Source organism: Puma concolor, chromosome B4 (assembly GCF_028749965.1).
Source record: "Puma concolor isolate L17-30 chromosome B4, mPumCon1.1.hap2, whole genome shotgun sequence".
In the NCBI taxonomy this organism is placed as follows: domain Eukaryota; kingdom Metazoa; phylum Chordata; class Mammalia; order Carnivora; family Felidae; genus Puma; species Puma concolor.
In genome coordinates this window covers 83324100-83341233 of record NC_141673.1, presented here as the reverse complement: position 1 = coordinate 83341233, position 17134 = coordinate 83324100, and the positions used below count along the sequence as shown (strand labels likewise).

Sequence of the window (17134 nt, the reverse complement as noted above, 5' to 3'; positions counted from 1 at the left end):
GCTTGGCTGGAACTATGTTTCCCAGAATTCCCTTTCTCATAGGATTACAGGTTGATTTTGAACTCAGGAAATTCTTTCACAAGATGTGGTAGATGAAGTGAAGCAACAGCCCTCAAGTTCAGAAGGAAGAGGAACAGCCTGATCTCCTGGCACACCTTGCTGGTGTGTGGCAACAGCCAGTCCACACCTCTCCAGCGCCCATCAGACTCCTTCAGCTTCTCTGAGTCCTGGGTCACATGCACACACAGCTCCAATGTGAAGAATGCCAACTTCTTTTTCGGTCACATGGGCTATGGAGTTTGGTGGCAAGAGCTAGATGCAAATTTTAGTTTGTTCCCGTGGCTTCCAGTTTGTCCTTGTTCTTTTTCTGCTTCATACCCAGCTTTTCTTTTTGACTGCCAGCCCTACTGGCTTAGTGACTTCAGACTCACGACTGGATGCAAAAGAACCAGCCTTCTGTAGAGTTCTTCACTACAACTGCATGAGGTCAAATCCCCAAAATAAATCTCAGTCATGATGGTTTTGCTTCTCTGATAAAAACTGTAATTGATATGAAGTATATTACTTTTTTTTTTACAAAGTAGGGTCTAACTCTAAGCTATTATGTTTACAGAATTTTTATTTCAATATACTGCCAAGAAGAGCAGGATCACGAAGAAACATTTTATCCACGTTGAAAAAGAAGTACCAGGTTATGGCATATAGAAAGGCAGATACAATTGTCCAAAGTGAAAACAATTATAAACTCAAACTAAAAGCAGTTATTAGAACAGGGAGCAGCTCAGGCACTTTTTCCTAAGCAAATAGATGTGATGGGGTGGCGGTAGGGGTGGGACTTTGGAGGGATGTGTTGCAGTGGATTGCAAAAGAAATCCACACCTGTATCCACGTTTCCACAGCTGTGAGGAGATAATTCTCTCAGGAGGTGACTTTATCCCCAGGACCAGCATTAAAGGGGAACAGGCTATTCTAGGGGAAATCCACATTGAAGTGTAAGAAAAAAAAGAAAAAGGAGAAATTTCTGTTGAATTGAGTCCAACTGTGCTCAACGACTAATCTCTGTTCCTATAAATTTTCTACCTGCATAAAGTTGGGTTTCTGTGTTTCTTTGTCATGTGGCCGATTCCATATAATGTCCCAGCAGCTCTGCTATTGAGAAAAGACAGAAGGGAGGCTAAGGTACACAGACTTCTGGCCTACAGTTGTGTCAAGAAGATGACGCTTTCCCAGGACTTCCTCAAAGCACCGTGGCTGACCAAAGGCAGGGTGACTTGTAGACGTCCATCACGCTCCCTCCACAGGCAAACTCCTGCCCTTCGTGCCAATTATTCTTACTGGAAGAGGAACTCATTGTCCAAGTCCGTTCCCCCAACCTTTCCTCTGATTCCAAGCAAAACAAAACAATTCTTGCCACACTGCTTCAAGGAACTGTGGCATACTGGAAAATGCCCACATGAGCAAAGAATTCCATTCACGGTTTGCATGTGATTCATGCAACTCATTTTGATTTCAGCAGTTGCATGCTTCGTTCTCTTCTGAGGGGAACTATCATTGCGAAGCACCAGGAAATGCTAGATGACTGAACAGCCTGTGTCCACTGAGCCCATCTCAGAGGCACCAGACTCAGTATACGTATGCCGGTAGTTGTTGGCCAGTTGGGGATTTAGCCAACTCCCAACAAATGTTGGGCAAAATGTTCCATTTGGATTAGTGCAGTGTGGTTCAACTCACCCAATTTTTTGCCCTTCATGTCTTGCTATGTAAAACAGCAATAATAATGACTTTCATACTGATACATTATTTAGGAAAACGGTAAGAAATGGAAAAAAAAAAGCATTTAAAGTGTCACACACAAAAAAGTTGTATAAATCCCATTTATTAATAATAATTTATAAATTATACTTATCTGCTCTTGACATAGTCTATTAGAATCATACTACTTGAGGCAGAAATAGTAATACTCTACAGCAGGAAAAAAGTCTATTGGTGATGATATGAGAAGTACTGGTACGATAATTTTATAAACTATTCAAGTCCTTGAAAACACTCCAGTTCAGAGATGACAGTTGGTTTTGTTTTCCGGTTTCTCCAGTTTCCCACGCACATTAGCTCCCCTGCTTGGTTTTGGCATTGTGTTTTCTTCTACTAAATGCTATGGTTTTACCAACAATTATTTTAGAGATAGCCAATGAGTGACCAGAGGGCTTCAAATGGCCTCGGGCATTTTCTAAATACTGGAAATGGTTGTCAAATTTTGCAAAGAGAGAGTTCACCGTAGCCTCCCCACTCGCTACAAATGGTGTACACCCCATAATGTCATGCGTTTTAGGGACTTGCCTGGCTCCTATAGGCACGTGTGTTAGCTCCACTCTGTTTCGAAGCGTATCATGTGTCGTATGTATTGGAGCTGGTCTGTGGGTCAGAATATGTCGATTCGCTATTCCGTAACAGTTTAAGAACAGCTGAGGGACTATGCCTCTTAACAGCTGCTTTTCCACCAAGCATTGTTCCATGCATGTTTAAGTGTGATCTCTTGAGCCTGTAATCTGTTATATCATTATGCCTGTACAATATTTACTTAATTTCCCCTCCCCCGCCCCCCGGGCTCCAGGGCCAACCCTTTTCTTCCTATTATCTATCATTTACTCCTTTTCCCTGATTATAGTGAAGATCCATCTCCACCTTCCCTGACCAAATCTTAAGACCACAAACCTCTCCACTCAGCTCAACCCTAGTATGTAATAAACAACTATAAAACAACTATAGGGAATAAAACAACTATAAAAAGAGATCAAAACAATGCATTGTGAGCTGAGAATATGGAAATGCACACATGATTAGTTGTGACTTGAACAAAATATCTTCCTGATATAATCAATAAACTACTAGAAACTGTATCTTTGTCATCAACAGAGGAATTTCAATAAGCAAGAAAATAAGCCCTTTCTAAATGAACTTTCTCAAGGGGTAGAAAAAATAATTTTTACATGTATATAATTTATTTATTAATATTATAGTCTTATATGATACAAACATTTTCTTACCTAAAATGATATTATAACTTAGGAAACATACTTTCACTAAACTCTTGGGCCTCACAATGTAGCATGCAAGGGAATAAAATCCTTTTGAAATAAAAATTATATTCAGAAGAAATTGATCTTTTTAAACTAATATGCATTTTAATAACTAAAGAGAAAAACATTTCCCTTAACATCAAAATCAACGATTATTGTGTTCATTTTAATGTCACTATATAAATATTAAAATGTTAACTGATACTTGCCTAGGTCAAATATTCCAGTTGCATTAACAAACATATACATAACAAATATAAACTTCTACCAAATGTCAAGTTTCCCGTTATCTCCTCGCAACATCATGACTTTAAGAGCCTGGAAAGTGCCTTCTTTGTTTGCTTGTTTTTATTTCTTTTGCTCTACAATCTCCAAGATTTTAGGCAGGAGAGAAAACACAACTGAGAAATATTTCAATTTTGAACAAGAGTCTTGTTAGTTGCAATCTCTTTTGGATACTCCCCATGGGAAAAGATCTGTGAAATGGTGAGCTGCCACTAACACTGTTTGGAGACCTTAGGCCATTTGTTGATGGCAGTTATCTACCCAATGATTTATTCACTATCAAAAAGACCTATCACGGTCCCAGAAAAGAAGAGATAGTTCATCACATGAAAAACAGGTTGCTCTCATCTGTACAAATTAATCTATTCTCCTGATGTTCGGACATCAAAAATATTTTATTTTGTGTTCAAAAAGAGATGGGTTTCCACACCAGAGTATGGTCAATCCTTACCAATTTTCTCCACTTCTCCCCACCTGCACACTGTCTCATTAAAATATTTTAAAGTGTACTTTCATTTAATACTGTTATAACAATGATGGTCTTGGATTAAAACAATGGCTGCTTTGGTCTACTTTGGCTTTGGTGACGCCATTTAAAAAAATCAAGTATGTGATATAGTTTAAAGTTTTAATAAAGAATTAAGGGTAATTGAGCATCAGTGGAATTTCTCATACACCTGTTGAATGCCTACTAGGCTCAAAGTTCTGTGCTGCATGCAGATAGATATCCCAATTTCTTGGTATTTTTGGATCATGGTCCTTCAGTGACTGGTAAGGGAAAATACTATGGTGTCACAGTAAAGAACTCTTAACATGAGGAAGTACTGGGGTGAGGGATGGGAGGTACCAGTAGATTCAGCTAAAAAATTGCTGCTCTGGGTTTCAACAGCTTCTCTCCAAATCTACATTTTAACATTGTGGAAGAAGGATTGGTTCAGGAATCCTTTATGATCTACCCAGACCATGATTTGAGAATTTTAAGAGCCAATAGTTTAAATGACAACCATTCAAAGGCTTCAAAATGGTCATAGCAAACCCCATCCAGACCTTAAACCTTGGCGGTAAAAACTTGAGAGTTTACAGACTCTGGAGAGAATTGTTTGTTCCTATGGGGGCAGGGACCAGAGATCAACTTGCAAAGCATCTCCCAGAGTCTGGTGTCCTGTGCTTTCATTACCGGCAGTTTGCTTTAACATTCTAAATGTATAGTCTCAAAAAATATTACAAGCATGGCAGGTTATTTTCCCTCTCCACAAATCCTGGTTGCATAATTTAACATAGAAACAATTTGGGAAAGAGATTATTATCTTTCTACATGTTGAAAAGCTCTTACTGATACAGTTTAAAACGTGCAATTGAAATGCTGCATTTTCTTGGGCATTCAATAAATTTCTTAGTTTTTTTTTTTCCTAACTGCAGAAATAGGATAAATAAAACCACTCAGTTCCTTAAGCACAGCAAACATGAATCAAAAGCTTTTACTCCTTATTTATAAAAGGAAATGTGACCATCATAAGTTTCTCAATATTCCCTGTCACCTTTAAGCACTTTCATTTATTATTCTCAATATATTTTAATAACATACATAGGTTCACAAAAATTCCTCCCTGGGGCTTCCTGTCAGCTTTTACTTCCCCCAGTCTTTAAAAAGCTTACACTATACATGACGTAAAACACATTTTGAGCAGGTTATATGAAAATCCCCTTTTGTGCTCCACATCGACAGAGCCCCTCCGAATCTCGGAGAAAGCAACCACATCTCAGTTGTGCTGTCAGCATGAGGGGCGGAAGCTCCAAAGCACGATGTTCGTGGAGCTGTAAATACATTGTGTCGCATGTGATAGATAAGAGAATAGCCCCGTGACAGCTACGGTTTGGAAGCATTAACATTTTTCTTTGCAACCCTCATTTTTAATCTTTTCCATTATTTTCCTTAGTAAAATGCAGCCCCCAGAGTCTGAATACCTGTATCACTAGCTTCTATGCCATGATTAAAAGAAAGAAGTCCCAACCAACCATGATGAAGGTTGCAGTCAGTATTTAAGACAAAACAGCCTCCCTCGTTGATTTAGCAAAAGGTAATTCTTCTCTCTGCGCCACACCCCCCCCCTTTCCACCCTGCCTCCCGTCCCCTCTGCTTCCATGTGAGCAAGCTACTTGGAGTTACATTAAGAATGCGTGATGTGTGCTTTCTAGCTTTTAAGTTTGGTCTCCTCAACCATGAAAACAGTTATAAATTGTTCTCAGAGCTAAACCACTCCACATCTTGGCACTTGGTTGTTTTTAACTTTCAACAATAGGCACTGTTCACTCCCCTCCATCTCAGTTCTTTATTCAGTGATCAGGCAGGACACTGATGAAAGGCTAGTCACGGCTTCCCCCCCATGGTATCAGTGTGGTGGCATGTGATGATTCACATGGGGTGTGTTTGATCCGAGAAAGCCCAGTCTCTGCTTATTCTTCCTTTGTTCTGTCATCTGGGGGAAAAGAGAGAGTGTGTTCAGCTCATTTTCTCACTTTTCCCCAGTGCTGGTGGGCTGCACAACTTGGGGGTAAATTTCCCAAGCACCTACAGTCTGTGTCTGGCATCATATAGAATCTATTTACCTTTAAAAAAGGGAAAATGTTTTTTTTTAAGTGAATTTCCACAAGCAGAAAATAAGCAAACCCCTCTCTGTGGTTAAAAACAGGAACCATGGTTCTTTTAGAGCGGCTCTTTGCTTGTCAGACAATCATCACCGTCAGCCTAGTCTTTTTAATAGCTACCACAGTTACTTTTGATAGTATTTTTACTACCACTAATAATTTTACACGATGAAAGGGTTGATTATAGCATTGAAATGACAGATTCTGAAGATGATCTGCCGTTCTGATGTATTTAGTAATGGCTAGGATGGCACAAAATACCAGTTTCTATCAAAAAGTGCAAAGAGGCCCTTGTACTTTGGCGTTTACTCCTCTCCCCCACTTCCGTGGGTGCAGAAGGGGCACACAGGTGGTAATGGGACAAATGGAAGCCTCTACTTGCGGGGATGTGGTTCATACAGCACAGTGTGAGGGTTCTTCGTTGGAATTTACAGTTCCCTGTGAATAACAATCTGGCCCCCAGGAGTGTCCAGGTCTCCCCACACTCCCCTCACTGCCCTTCACTCAATGGTGGTGAATGATTCGAGCCCACCCAGCTCTAGCCCCGGCTCCCTGAGCACACTGACCTGCTCCTTGAGCTCTGCTAGCTGACCAGACAGCTGTTTGACCAGACTCATGGTGGATTCCAACTTCTCCTGCAGGTTCCGAATCTCATTTTGCTCGCTGTCACCTTCATTGCTCACGAGGGACATGGCTCGCATCCGAGGAAACCAGTCTAAATTCTTCTCCTAAAAGCAAATACGTGTTCAAGAACAAGGGAGTGATGGAAGGGAGCCTACAGTTCTGTAAAGAAGGTTTATAGGTGTTCATTAGTGTTAACATTTATTTTTTTAAGTTTATTTATTTATTTTGAGAGACATGGAGACAGCACCAGTAGGGGAGGGGCAGAGAGAGAGGGAGACAGAGAATCCCGAGCAGGCTCTGCACTGTCAGCGTGGAGCCGGGCGTGGGGCTCAAACTCCTGAAACCATGAGATCATGACAGTAGGTGAAACCAAGAGTCAGATGCTTAACCAACTGAGCCACCCAGGCGCCCCAGTATTAACATTTAGATCAAAGTTTCTTAGTATTCAAAGCAAAAGTTACTCTTTCTGGCCAGGCCTGCTGGTGGGAATGAAGTGAGGGTTAAACATTGGTTTTCATGAGCTGGGGGAAGATTTTAAATATTGGCTCCAACTTCCTACAGGCTCCCACAAAGGTCCCAGATAAAGCATTTAGAACAGCACCCCGATCCCAGAGGGCATTCAGTGAATCCTGACGAATGATGAGGTAGGGTCAGGAGACTGAGGACAACAGATTCAAGTACGTGTGGGTACTGTAGGCATAAGCTGTTTCTCCTCCCCCGGCACAGGAGAGAGAGGGGCGGCAGGATAGGAGGGCGGTAAAAGAAACGTTTCGGTTCCAGCCACCCATGCTGAACTGGTTTACCCCCCACTTCCCCAAGACGGGCTCTGAGCTCCACTCAGGCAAGAGGGAAGTGGAAGGGCATGGCCCTGGGTTGTTCTGTCTGCTCCCTCTGGAAACATTTTATTACAGTGAGGATGAGGTTTCAGAGTTACACTTCCCCAGAGGGCAATAGCTGGTAGCACTTCTGGTTTTCTAGGCAGACTGGGTGTAGGGGTGTGAGTATGTGTGCAGCCCTCTACTGCTGCAGAAACGAGTAGCTAACCAGATGCCCAGCTCTCTTGACAACTCGCTTGCTTAACGTCATGCAATCACTGTGCATTACTTAGATTACACTTTTCAATGCTCAAAAGAGCTTGCAAGGTAAATCATATGTGTCCCCACTTTACAGATGAGCCGCCCCAACAATTTAACACCCATTGGGCGAGCTAGGCAATGGCCGAGCTAGGATCTGAAGCCAGGTGAGCCTTTCTTTCCACCACCAACTGGGTATGCCAACCTGCATTGCGATTCACCTACCTGTTTCTCCAGGTAACCTTCTCCCAACATCCCTGGCGGTGATCTTCCCGCTTAAGATCACTTCCACTTTAGAAAAGCCCACCTCAGTGGCTGCCAGGACTTCTGCCTGGCCAATCACTAGAATGAGGGTCAAAAAAGTACTTTCCCCGCCTGAGGAAAGGTTCAACTTATCTCTGCCCTTCTGTTTCAGTCTCGTCTACCACTTTGTAGCTATTGTCACTACTGGGAAAACAGCAAGTTCTTTATAGTTCCCTACCCCCAATATAATGAAAGGACGGATAAAAAATTAAAGATAAACATATCAAAAAGTTTTAAACTGAATTTACACAGCTGTAGCTAATTAGCATTTCAAAGGAGAATGGTAACATACTGGAGCGCACAGGGACAGCCAAATTCATTCATTCAAGCGATCCTTCCAACATCTATCTATCGCCCAGGATTTAGAGGTGAAAATCAGATAAGACAATATGTCTGCTCCAAGGGGCTTCTGGCTTAGGACAGGCTTCCGTGAAAAGGAGACTGTGCATTATGCACATCAAAATCCTCTGGGGTTGCTTGTTAACATCGCAGATTTCAATCCCACTACCTCTTTCCAAATCAGAACCTCTGGGGATGTGCAGGATTCCTGTGTGGACCATAGTTTAAGAACCCTGGTCACTGGAGACAAATAAGATGAACGATAACACCTGGAGTAGTGGCGGGGTAGGAAGATGGCCCGAAGGGGAAAGGTTTGGAGTAGCTATTGTGGGAAACAGGAAGAAGAGCCAAATGCAGGCCCATTCCGTGCTTGTAGGGCAGGATGGATGGCCTAGCAGACTGTGACCCCCACAAAAACCATTGTTTACCAACAGCCCGGGTGGATGTGCATCTGAGGCAGAGAGCCAGACTGATACAGGATGGTGTGTCCAGTATCAGAAAGACAAAGTTATAGGGAAGCTATAAATGTCAGAGAGGGGCTGGCTGGAGTGAGGGACATCAGTGTGTGGCCTGGTAGGCAGGATGGAGAAGAACGGACCTGGGCCCAACTGCTCTATAAGCACTCAGTCCTTTCAACAATCCCCTTAACTTCAGTTCTCTTATTATTTAATATCTATATTCTCTGCAGTATCATCTACTGTTGGAGCTTTATAGATGAGGAAACTGAGGTTAGCAAATGGCTTAGCTGGGACCCCAACCCAGACCTGTCTGCCACGAGGCAGCTCTCTTGGCAAGACAGAAGGTGGAACGATAACATTTAAGATTCTGAATGTAGGGGCGCCTGGGTGGCTCAGTCGGTTGAGCGTCTGACTTCAGCTCAGGTCATGATCTCGCGGTCCGTGAGTTCGAGCCCCGCATTGGGCTCTGTGCTGACAGCTCAGAGCCTGGAGCCTGCTTTGGATTCCATGTCTCCTTCTCTCTCTGACCCTCCCCCGTTCATGCTCTGTCTCTCTCTGTCTCAAAAATAAATAAACATGAAAAAGAATTTTAAAAAAAGATTCTGAATGTAGAACGACTTCAGGAAATGAAGATTTTAGGATGAGAGTGCTTTAAACCTGCTAGAGTATCAGCAAACTGGGGGAGTTAGGATTTAATGGATACAGAGTTTTAGTTGGGGAAGATGCAAATTCTCTGCAGAGGGACATAGTGACAGTTGCATAGCAATGGGAATGTACTTAATGCTGTAAAACTGTATGCTTAAAAGGGTTAAACTGGTAAATTTTATATTATGTGTATTTTACTACATTTTTTTGAAATTGCTGGATTTGCAGGGGCTGATCCTTAGGATGAATTGTGTGCAAAGTCCCTGAGGTCATCCTGAAGGAGGTCACTAGTTGGGTGGATGAAGAGGCTGTGGGTGGCCAAGGGCCAAACTCTGGTCCCAGATGTGACCAGGAGCTACTAGAAGGCAGTGACGGGAAAGGCTTGAAAAAGGACATTTTCACGTGAAGGTGAAGATGTGATGGCTTCTCAGTGAAGGGAAACCTAGTCTGCTGACCCTCTTGCAGGGCCCTCAGTACGGAGGGGTTGGGGAAAGAGGCAGCTGCCACCAAGTGGGCTAAAAGACAAAGGGCGGTCTTGGGAGAGCCAAGAAGGCGGCATTCTGGGATGCGAGAGGTGGTCTGTACCATGACAGGGTTTCAGGGCAGGGGACGGGGCAGCTGATGGGCCAGAGGGCTGGAGAGCCTCAGACGGGTGGGCCTGGAGCGAGAAGGTCCCAGCTGACATGGCGATACCCAGGGTCGGGATGGTGGAAGCATCAACTTCCAGAAAGTTTCCGAAACAGAAGCACACCATTGCTCCGAGGCTTAGCAGACTGCAGAACATCTTTAGAGAACATAGGTGAGACTCTGTGAAGCCACCTTCGAACAAATCCTATCACAGGTGTCCCGGGGCCGGGACTCCCTCTCCCTACACTCTCTTTCTTCACCTGTTGTTTTGTCCATCCATTCATTCACTAATTCTTCCTATGTTGACCATGTCTGTGTTGGGCACTGGTGAAACCATGGTAAGCGAGAGCCTCATGGTCCCTGTGTTCGTGGAGCAGGTACTCCAGGTGGAGAGTAAGGCTTCAGCCAAATGCTGATGAAAGCCACGGACAGCTCGTGTTTACAGGCCCTGTGCTCCTTTCTCGGAGTCCCATGAAGCTGTTCGTTTCGAATCCCTTCTGGTCCTCCTCCTCTTTCTTTCTCTTGCTGCTTGTATCTTTCTCCATTTTTGTCTGGGTGCTTGTGTCTCCATCTATTCTCTCCCACTTCTGTGATTGTTGTTTCATTCTAGCCTTCCTTTCTACATCAACTGACCATAAACTGAAACTAAAAGATCATGTGTGATTAAGACTTTTTTCAATATTGAATGCTTTGTGGACCTTTTCTTAATTTTTAAGGAGCCCGACTTAAGTGGTTTACATCTCTTACTAAAACCGAAAAAATAACCAAGTTAAATTGTTTTCTGTCCTCTTTTTACAACTAAAGCCAGTCTTTTAAAAATAATTTTCACAACTGATGTTTCTTCAAATTAATGAGGGAAGTACATTTTTTTCACCAAAATAACTGAAGTACAATAGTGTTCTCAGAGTAAATCCTGCATAAGCTTTTTCGTCAAAAGTGGACCCTAAGGTCCCTCTCTCTGCTCTAATGGCAGATAGAGCAGCTTCCATGGAAGGCTCGGACCAAGGAGGGTGAGACTCTGGATTTTCACCTGAGCCAGAGCCGCAGGACAGACACACGGAACAGGACACCACTTCCTTACTGCGCTAACTTGTAATGTGTCCGCCATCTAACAAAGCAGCTTGACTTGATTCGTTACTTCTCAGTTACTCATATGTGCTATGTACATCTTGTGATCATGCACATGATTAGTACATTCCCATGTTGACTTTTGTTAGTCAATATGAAATCATTTCCTTCTTTCACCAGGAATGAAAATATTTGACCACAGGGTAGCATAAAGTCAGAGAAGTCGCAGATCAACTGTTAGATTCTGTGGTTACAATGTATGAACTTGGTAACTGGGTGAGTGGAAACTCAGAGCTTCTTGAGGGTTCTAAAATGCAAAGCTCAGAAATGAACTAGTCACGTCTCTGAGAAAGGACTCACGGAGCATGCCAGCCCCCACCCTCTAGCTATCCCTACATTCTAAAAATAATGAATCTTTCTAGGTGACTAGAAATGTAAGAATCTTTCAAAATAGTACTTCCAACAGTCAGAGCCATTGGACTTATTTAATTGTGTATTCAATAACATGATTAGGGTGTCAGTGTCCCTCAAGGCTTGCTGTGCTATTCTTACATTTAGTTCTTCAGAGTGATAGCCCCATTTGTGTGGAAGAGGCAATGTGGTATAATGGAAAGAGCACTGACCTAAGACTCAGAACACCTGGTTTTGGTTTTAACTCAGCCCCAAGCCAGCTCTGTGATACAAAGGGAGGGGGGCCTTACTCTCTGAGTCCCAGTTTCCTCATCTGTAAGACTAGAATGATACCCCAGGTCATCTCTATGTCCCCTCCGGCTCAGCATTCTGTGAGCTAGGAATTCAAGGAAAGCTTTACAACTCAAAGTGCTGAGACAAGCCTTGAGCTCGCCAAGTGAGCAAACAGAAACATTTCAGCTAGACGCAACCTTGAAACCACATAACCCAAGCTCAGCATATTATAGTTGCCCAGGCTGAAACCTAGAAAGTTTAGGTTTCCTTGAGGTCTTATATACAGTGGCAGATGTCCCTGCACTTGATTGCCCCTTCTGGACAAGCTTCTCCACATTACGTACTGGGATAGATTTTATATCATCTATCCCCGTTGACGCTTAATCGGCCACAGACTCAAGGACATGTAAGATTGTGATGATTTCTCTCCACATCCTAGTGAGATTAAGAAGTAATGTGAGGGGTGCCTGGGTGGCTCAGTCAGTTAAGTGTCCTACTCTTGATTTCGACTTAGGTCATGATCTCACGGTTCGTGAGCTGATCTCATGGGCTCTGCGCTGACGGTGTGGAGCCTGCTTGGGATTCTCTCTGCCTCTCTCTCTCTCTCTGTCAAAAAATAAATAAACTAAAAGAAGAAGAAGAAGAAGAAGAAGAAGAAGAAGAAGAAGAAGAAGAAGAAGAAGAAATGTGACTGATTTCAGTGAGCCAAGTTTTGGTGAAGTTGCCTTATGTGTTTTTAGCTCTACTAGGTACACATTAAAAGTTGCTAGCTGGTAAACTGAATAGAAAGCAAGGGTATATTCTATCCACACCATAGTTATAGATCCCACTTGTTGGCTGCCTAGCAAGTGTCAGGCACTTTAGCCATGCTATGGCCAATAACCACAACAATTCCATAAATTAGAGATTGTTACCATGCCCGTTTTACAGACGACAACACTGAGGCAGGAAAAGGATCAGTTACTTGCTCGAGGTCACACAGATGGAAAGTGGCTGGGCCAGGTCTTGGCCTCCACCCTGTGCTACTGGAAATCTCATGTTCCTTTCAATACACGGGACTATTTCTCTACATCTAACAGAGTGGTCAGTGCTTAGCTTCTGACATTGCCAAGGAAAACGGACTACAGTGAGAATATAATAACTTGCACCCCTTGGTTGCCTCTGAAGCCTGCTAAAGGCTTACTTATTGAACGTGAGAAACACAAATTCTTTAGGGAGGGCATCAGATCCATATCAGATACTTGATGACAATGCATCAATGCTTGACATTCACAGCAATTTGCTGAGTGCTCTAAAATACTGTTAACGAGGGGTAACACACTGAACATACCACGTACTGTATTGTATTATGATGGGGTACCAATAAATCATCTCATACAGCCCTGTTTCCACTTTCTCTGCTGAATGTGCTGTCCCAAGACCATGTTTGCTAAGGTCTTGCTTCTTCCCATCTCTCTCTCTTCTAAGCCTCATGTTTATACTGCATCTTCCGATCTGCAATCATTTACGATGGCTCCTAAGCTGACAAGTGTAACCATTTCCCCAAAGCCTCAGTATGACCCCCTGCATTCCTCTCTTTGCCTTCTGGTTTGAAGATGTCAGCAGAAATGGCTCTCCAAAGGAACACTAGCAATGCAAATATTACTGACTTACTGGAAGTAAGTCGGAAGGTCCCTGAGGGAAAGGCACCATTGCTGCTTTCCTGGAACTTCAGACCTACAAAAACAACCTGGAACAAGGATTCTTTCTGAAGTGGAAGTAATCATTTTGGTTATGGGGGAGTGCTTCAAGTACTCCATGCCAGTCTCCGCATGCCCACGTAGCAGCGTGGGGCGCTTCTCACCCTCTCAGCAACATGGTGACCTTGATGGCAGGGTAGGCATTACCTCAAAAACTTAAGGGACACCCAGGACACTGGCATCTGGATTTCTAGTCTCATTCCCAGTCTTGAATACCCCACCTGCATATGACAAACATTGCTCAATGTAGGCAACAAAAAGGCTGGTTCTCATGGGGGTTCAGAAGAAGGAAGGGTGAGCTGGAAAATATACACTTGTCTGACAAGCTTTAGGAACTGGAGGTGACAGAAAAGATCTAGCTGTATCCTTTGAAGTTACAACACTATTCCTGGATTGGACAAATTTAGAAAAATAACATGTTACGGGACTGGAAGATTCGTTTGCCCGTCCTTATTAACTGTATCTTCCTTCTGTGGCTCTCTGTTTACTCTGTATCTGTATCTCCCTAAATTCTTCCTCTGCAACTGATGGGTTCTGACAAATGTAATGTAGAGTACCAAATTTGTGTGGTTTGAAAAGTTTTAAATGTGTTAGTTACCCAAAGCAAACCTGTATCGAATGATTTTGCAAAACAACAAAATCTCGAGTGTCATTGTCAGATGTTCAAATATGTTTAAAATCTAAATGCTCAGATATCAGGTTTGCATTATGTACGTGACAGTGGTTGGAACATTACAAAGCCCTATACAAACATAAAGTATCCTTGGACCGCTGGGGCCATACGTGTACAGGTGTGGGGCCCTTACCTTGTGCCTGTGTAAGGCACCTAACAGATGCTCAGTGAGCAACAGCCACTGCTTTCGCTGCTCTGCTCCTGCCTGACCCCCTTCCATGGCATCATCTCCAGGGTGTAGATGGGAAGGGGGCTGCTGGCCTGGGAGCCTGTCAGGAACTAGTCACTGCTCCGGAAGGCAGGGAGAGAAAAAGGTCTGGTGAAGGAGAGGTGTGTGCTTGTGAAAATGACTTAACAGGGCTGTTTGTCCCAGCAGGGCTGCAGGTTTGGAATCAAAAAGTGACAGCTGGGAGGGACTGGAAGCCGGTCCAATTCTACAGCCTCCGCCCCCCTAACCAGGTCCGCCTAACCAGGTAACCTGAAAATGCACCAGTGTTTGAAGAGCAGGGCTCTGGGTAGTGACCTGAAAAACAGGTGAGCATACAGGTGTGATGAGATCCCATCAGTTTAGCTTTGTGCCCTTGGTGGCTAGTGGCTGGTCTCATCACGGACAACAGGCTGGACTGTGAGCAGAGACCTCGGCCCCTGAGAACGTACCTTGCTTACCATTCCTGTTCCCTATCCTTCTCTCCTTCCCGGCCTCCCTCACAGATTCCTTTTCTCCCTGAGGTTTCCTGAGTCAGTTGCTATTGTTTGCGATGAGGAACCCTGGCTGGTACAAGCTTCAAGAAATTAACAGGGCCAAGTGCTACTTAACACTGGCCAATTTTGTCCACAATAAAGGCTGAGGGCCTTCTCCAAGTCATACAGCAAATTAATTATGACATAATAATTATATTCAGTAGCATATAAATAGATAATAATTATGATATTAATTTTTATGGAATTAAGTAAAAATAATAATCATGGATGGACCCAAAGAATCACGTAGAAGAGTTTTATCAGTGTTAGTGGTAATAGCAACAAATGGGGAATAGTTTAAGTGTCAACAAAGTGGTCAATGATCAAATGTATTACGACACATCACAGTACAGTGAGCTACAGAGCCATTATATTATTTAATGATCCTGGAAAAGATTCATAATAAATATTCTTATGCCTTTATTTATCATGGAAAATTCCAAATATTAAGTTTGGTGACTAGACTATACCCATCATCTAGTTTCAATGATTGTTAATTTACGACTAATCTTGTTTTATCTATACCACTTCCAGGTTACTCTCTCTCCAATTTTTTTCTGGGCTACCCCCTAGGCCCTCACTTAGTCCTGGATGAACCTCTTGCAAGTAGCAAGGGGACACAAAACAAATGTCAGGTCTCAGTCCCTCTGAAATTCCTCACATTATCTGTCTTCACCTTCCTCAAAGTTGTGTTTCTTTGACTTTGTCATGGACAATCCTCTGACGCGTGGCTTTCTCATCCCCTTCACCCATGTTTATTTGTTCTCCATACCAGGAGTCACCTTCTAACACACGATATAATATACTGATTTATTGCATGCCATGTCTATTGGCTCTGCTAAAGTATGAACTCCATGAAGGCAGGAATTTGTGTCTGCCTTACTCATTCCTCTAGCTCAAGCACTGGGTATGCTAATGGGAATATTTGGTAATTGTCTAGTAAAGTGGTCAATGGTTAGTAAATGAACAAGTCCTGAAAGCCTAGTGGGAGCCACCTTGCTCACGCCAGAGGTTAAACCTCTGTGGCACCTCTATAGTTCTCATCAGTGGAGGGGTCAGGGATAAGCTGGATTTGGTATATGATTTTAGGCTGAAATCTCTACCAAGGAGAAGACAGCTAGCAATTTTCATTACCTAGCTGGTATCTGATCTTCATTTTTCTTTTCTTTCTTTTTTAATCTTTATTTATTTTTGAGAAAGAAAGAGACACAGAGTATGATTGGGGGAGGGGCAGAGAGAGAGAGAGGGAGACAGAATCTGAAGCAGTCTCCAGGCTCTGTGCTGACAGCACAGATGCGGGGCTCGAACCCACAAGCTGTGAGATCATGACCTGAGCCAAAGTCAGACGCTTAACTGACTTAGCCACCCAGGCGCCCTGATCTTCATTTTTCATTAATTATTTTCACATCCTGCATCCAACCATGCCTGATGCTTCAGTTATTTTATATTTTTATTTATCTCGTCTCCCCTCTCCCTGCCCCTGGCAATCACCAACCTCTTTTCTGTATCTATAAGCTCATGTGTTTTTTTTTTTCCTTTTGGTTCCACACAAAAGAAGGATCATTCTGTATTTCTCTCTCTGACTGACTTCATTTAGCATAATGCCCTTGAGGTCCATCCATGTTGTCACTATGGTTTCACTCTTTTTTATGGCTGAATAAAATTTCATTGCATATGTGTATGTGTGGCCTCTCCCCCCCCCCCACCGTGTGTGTGTGTGTGTGTGTGTGTGTGTGTGTGTGTGTGTGTGGTGTAAAGTAGTGATCCAGTTTCATTCTCTTGCATGTAGCTGTCCAATTTTTTCCAAAACCGTTTACTGAAGAGACTGTCCTTTACCCATTATATATTCTTGGCTCCATTGTTGCAAATTAATTGACCATATATGCATGGGCTTATTTCTGGACTCTTTCTTCCATTCCGTTGATTCATGTGTTTGTTTTTATGCCAGTGCTATACTATTTTAAGTACTATAGCTTTGTAATATAGTTTGAAATCAGGGAGTGTGATGCCTCCAGCCTTGTTATTTTTTCTCAAGATTGCTTGGGCTATTTGGGAATTTTTTTTGTGTAATTCCATTCAAATTTTAAGATTATTTGTTCTATATCTGTGAAAACTGCCATTGGAATGTTAATAGGGATTGCACTGAACCTCT

General features: G+C 42.9%; 1 protein-coding gene across 6 annotated transcripts in view; it reads right to left on the bottom strand.

The window, feature by feature from the left end:
• Positions 1-1860: 1860 nt before the first annotated feature.
• Positions 1861-17134, bottom strand: part of ITPR2 (inositol 1,4,5-trisphosphate receptor type 2) — a 515364-nt gene continuing 500090 nt past the window's right edge. For all 6 annotated transcript variants that reach the window (XM_086713794.1, XM_025930361.2, XM_086713793.1 and 3 more), the window contains 2 exons: positions 6575-6736; positions 1861-5839 (listed from right to left, as the gene is read on the bottom strand). In XM_086713794.1, the coding sequence (XP_086569920.1) occupies positions 5753-5839; positions 6575-6736 (249 nt within the window). In that variant the 3' untranslated portion in view covers positions 1861-5752. The remainder of the gene's footprint in view (positions 5840-6574; positions 6737-17134) is intronic.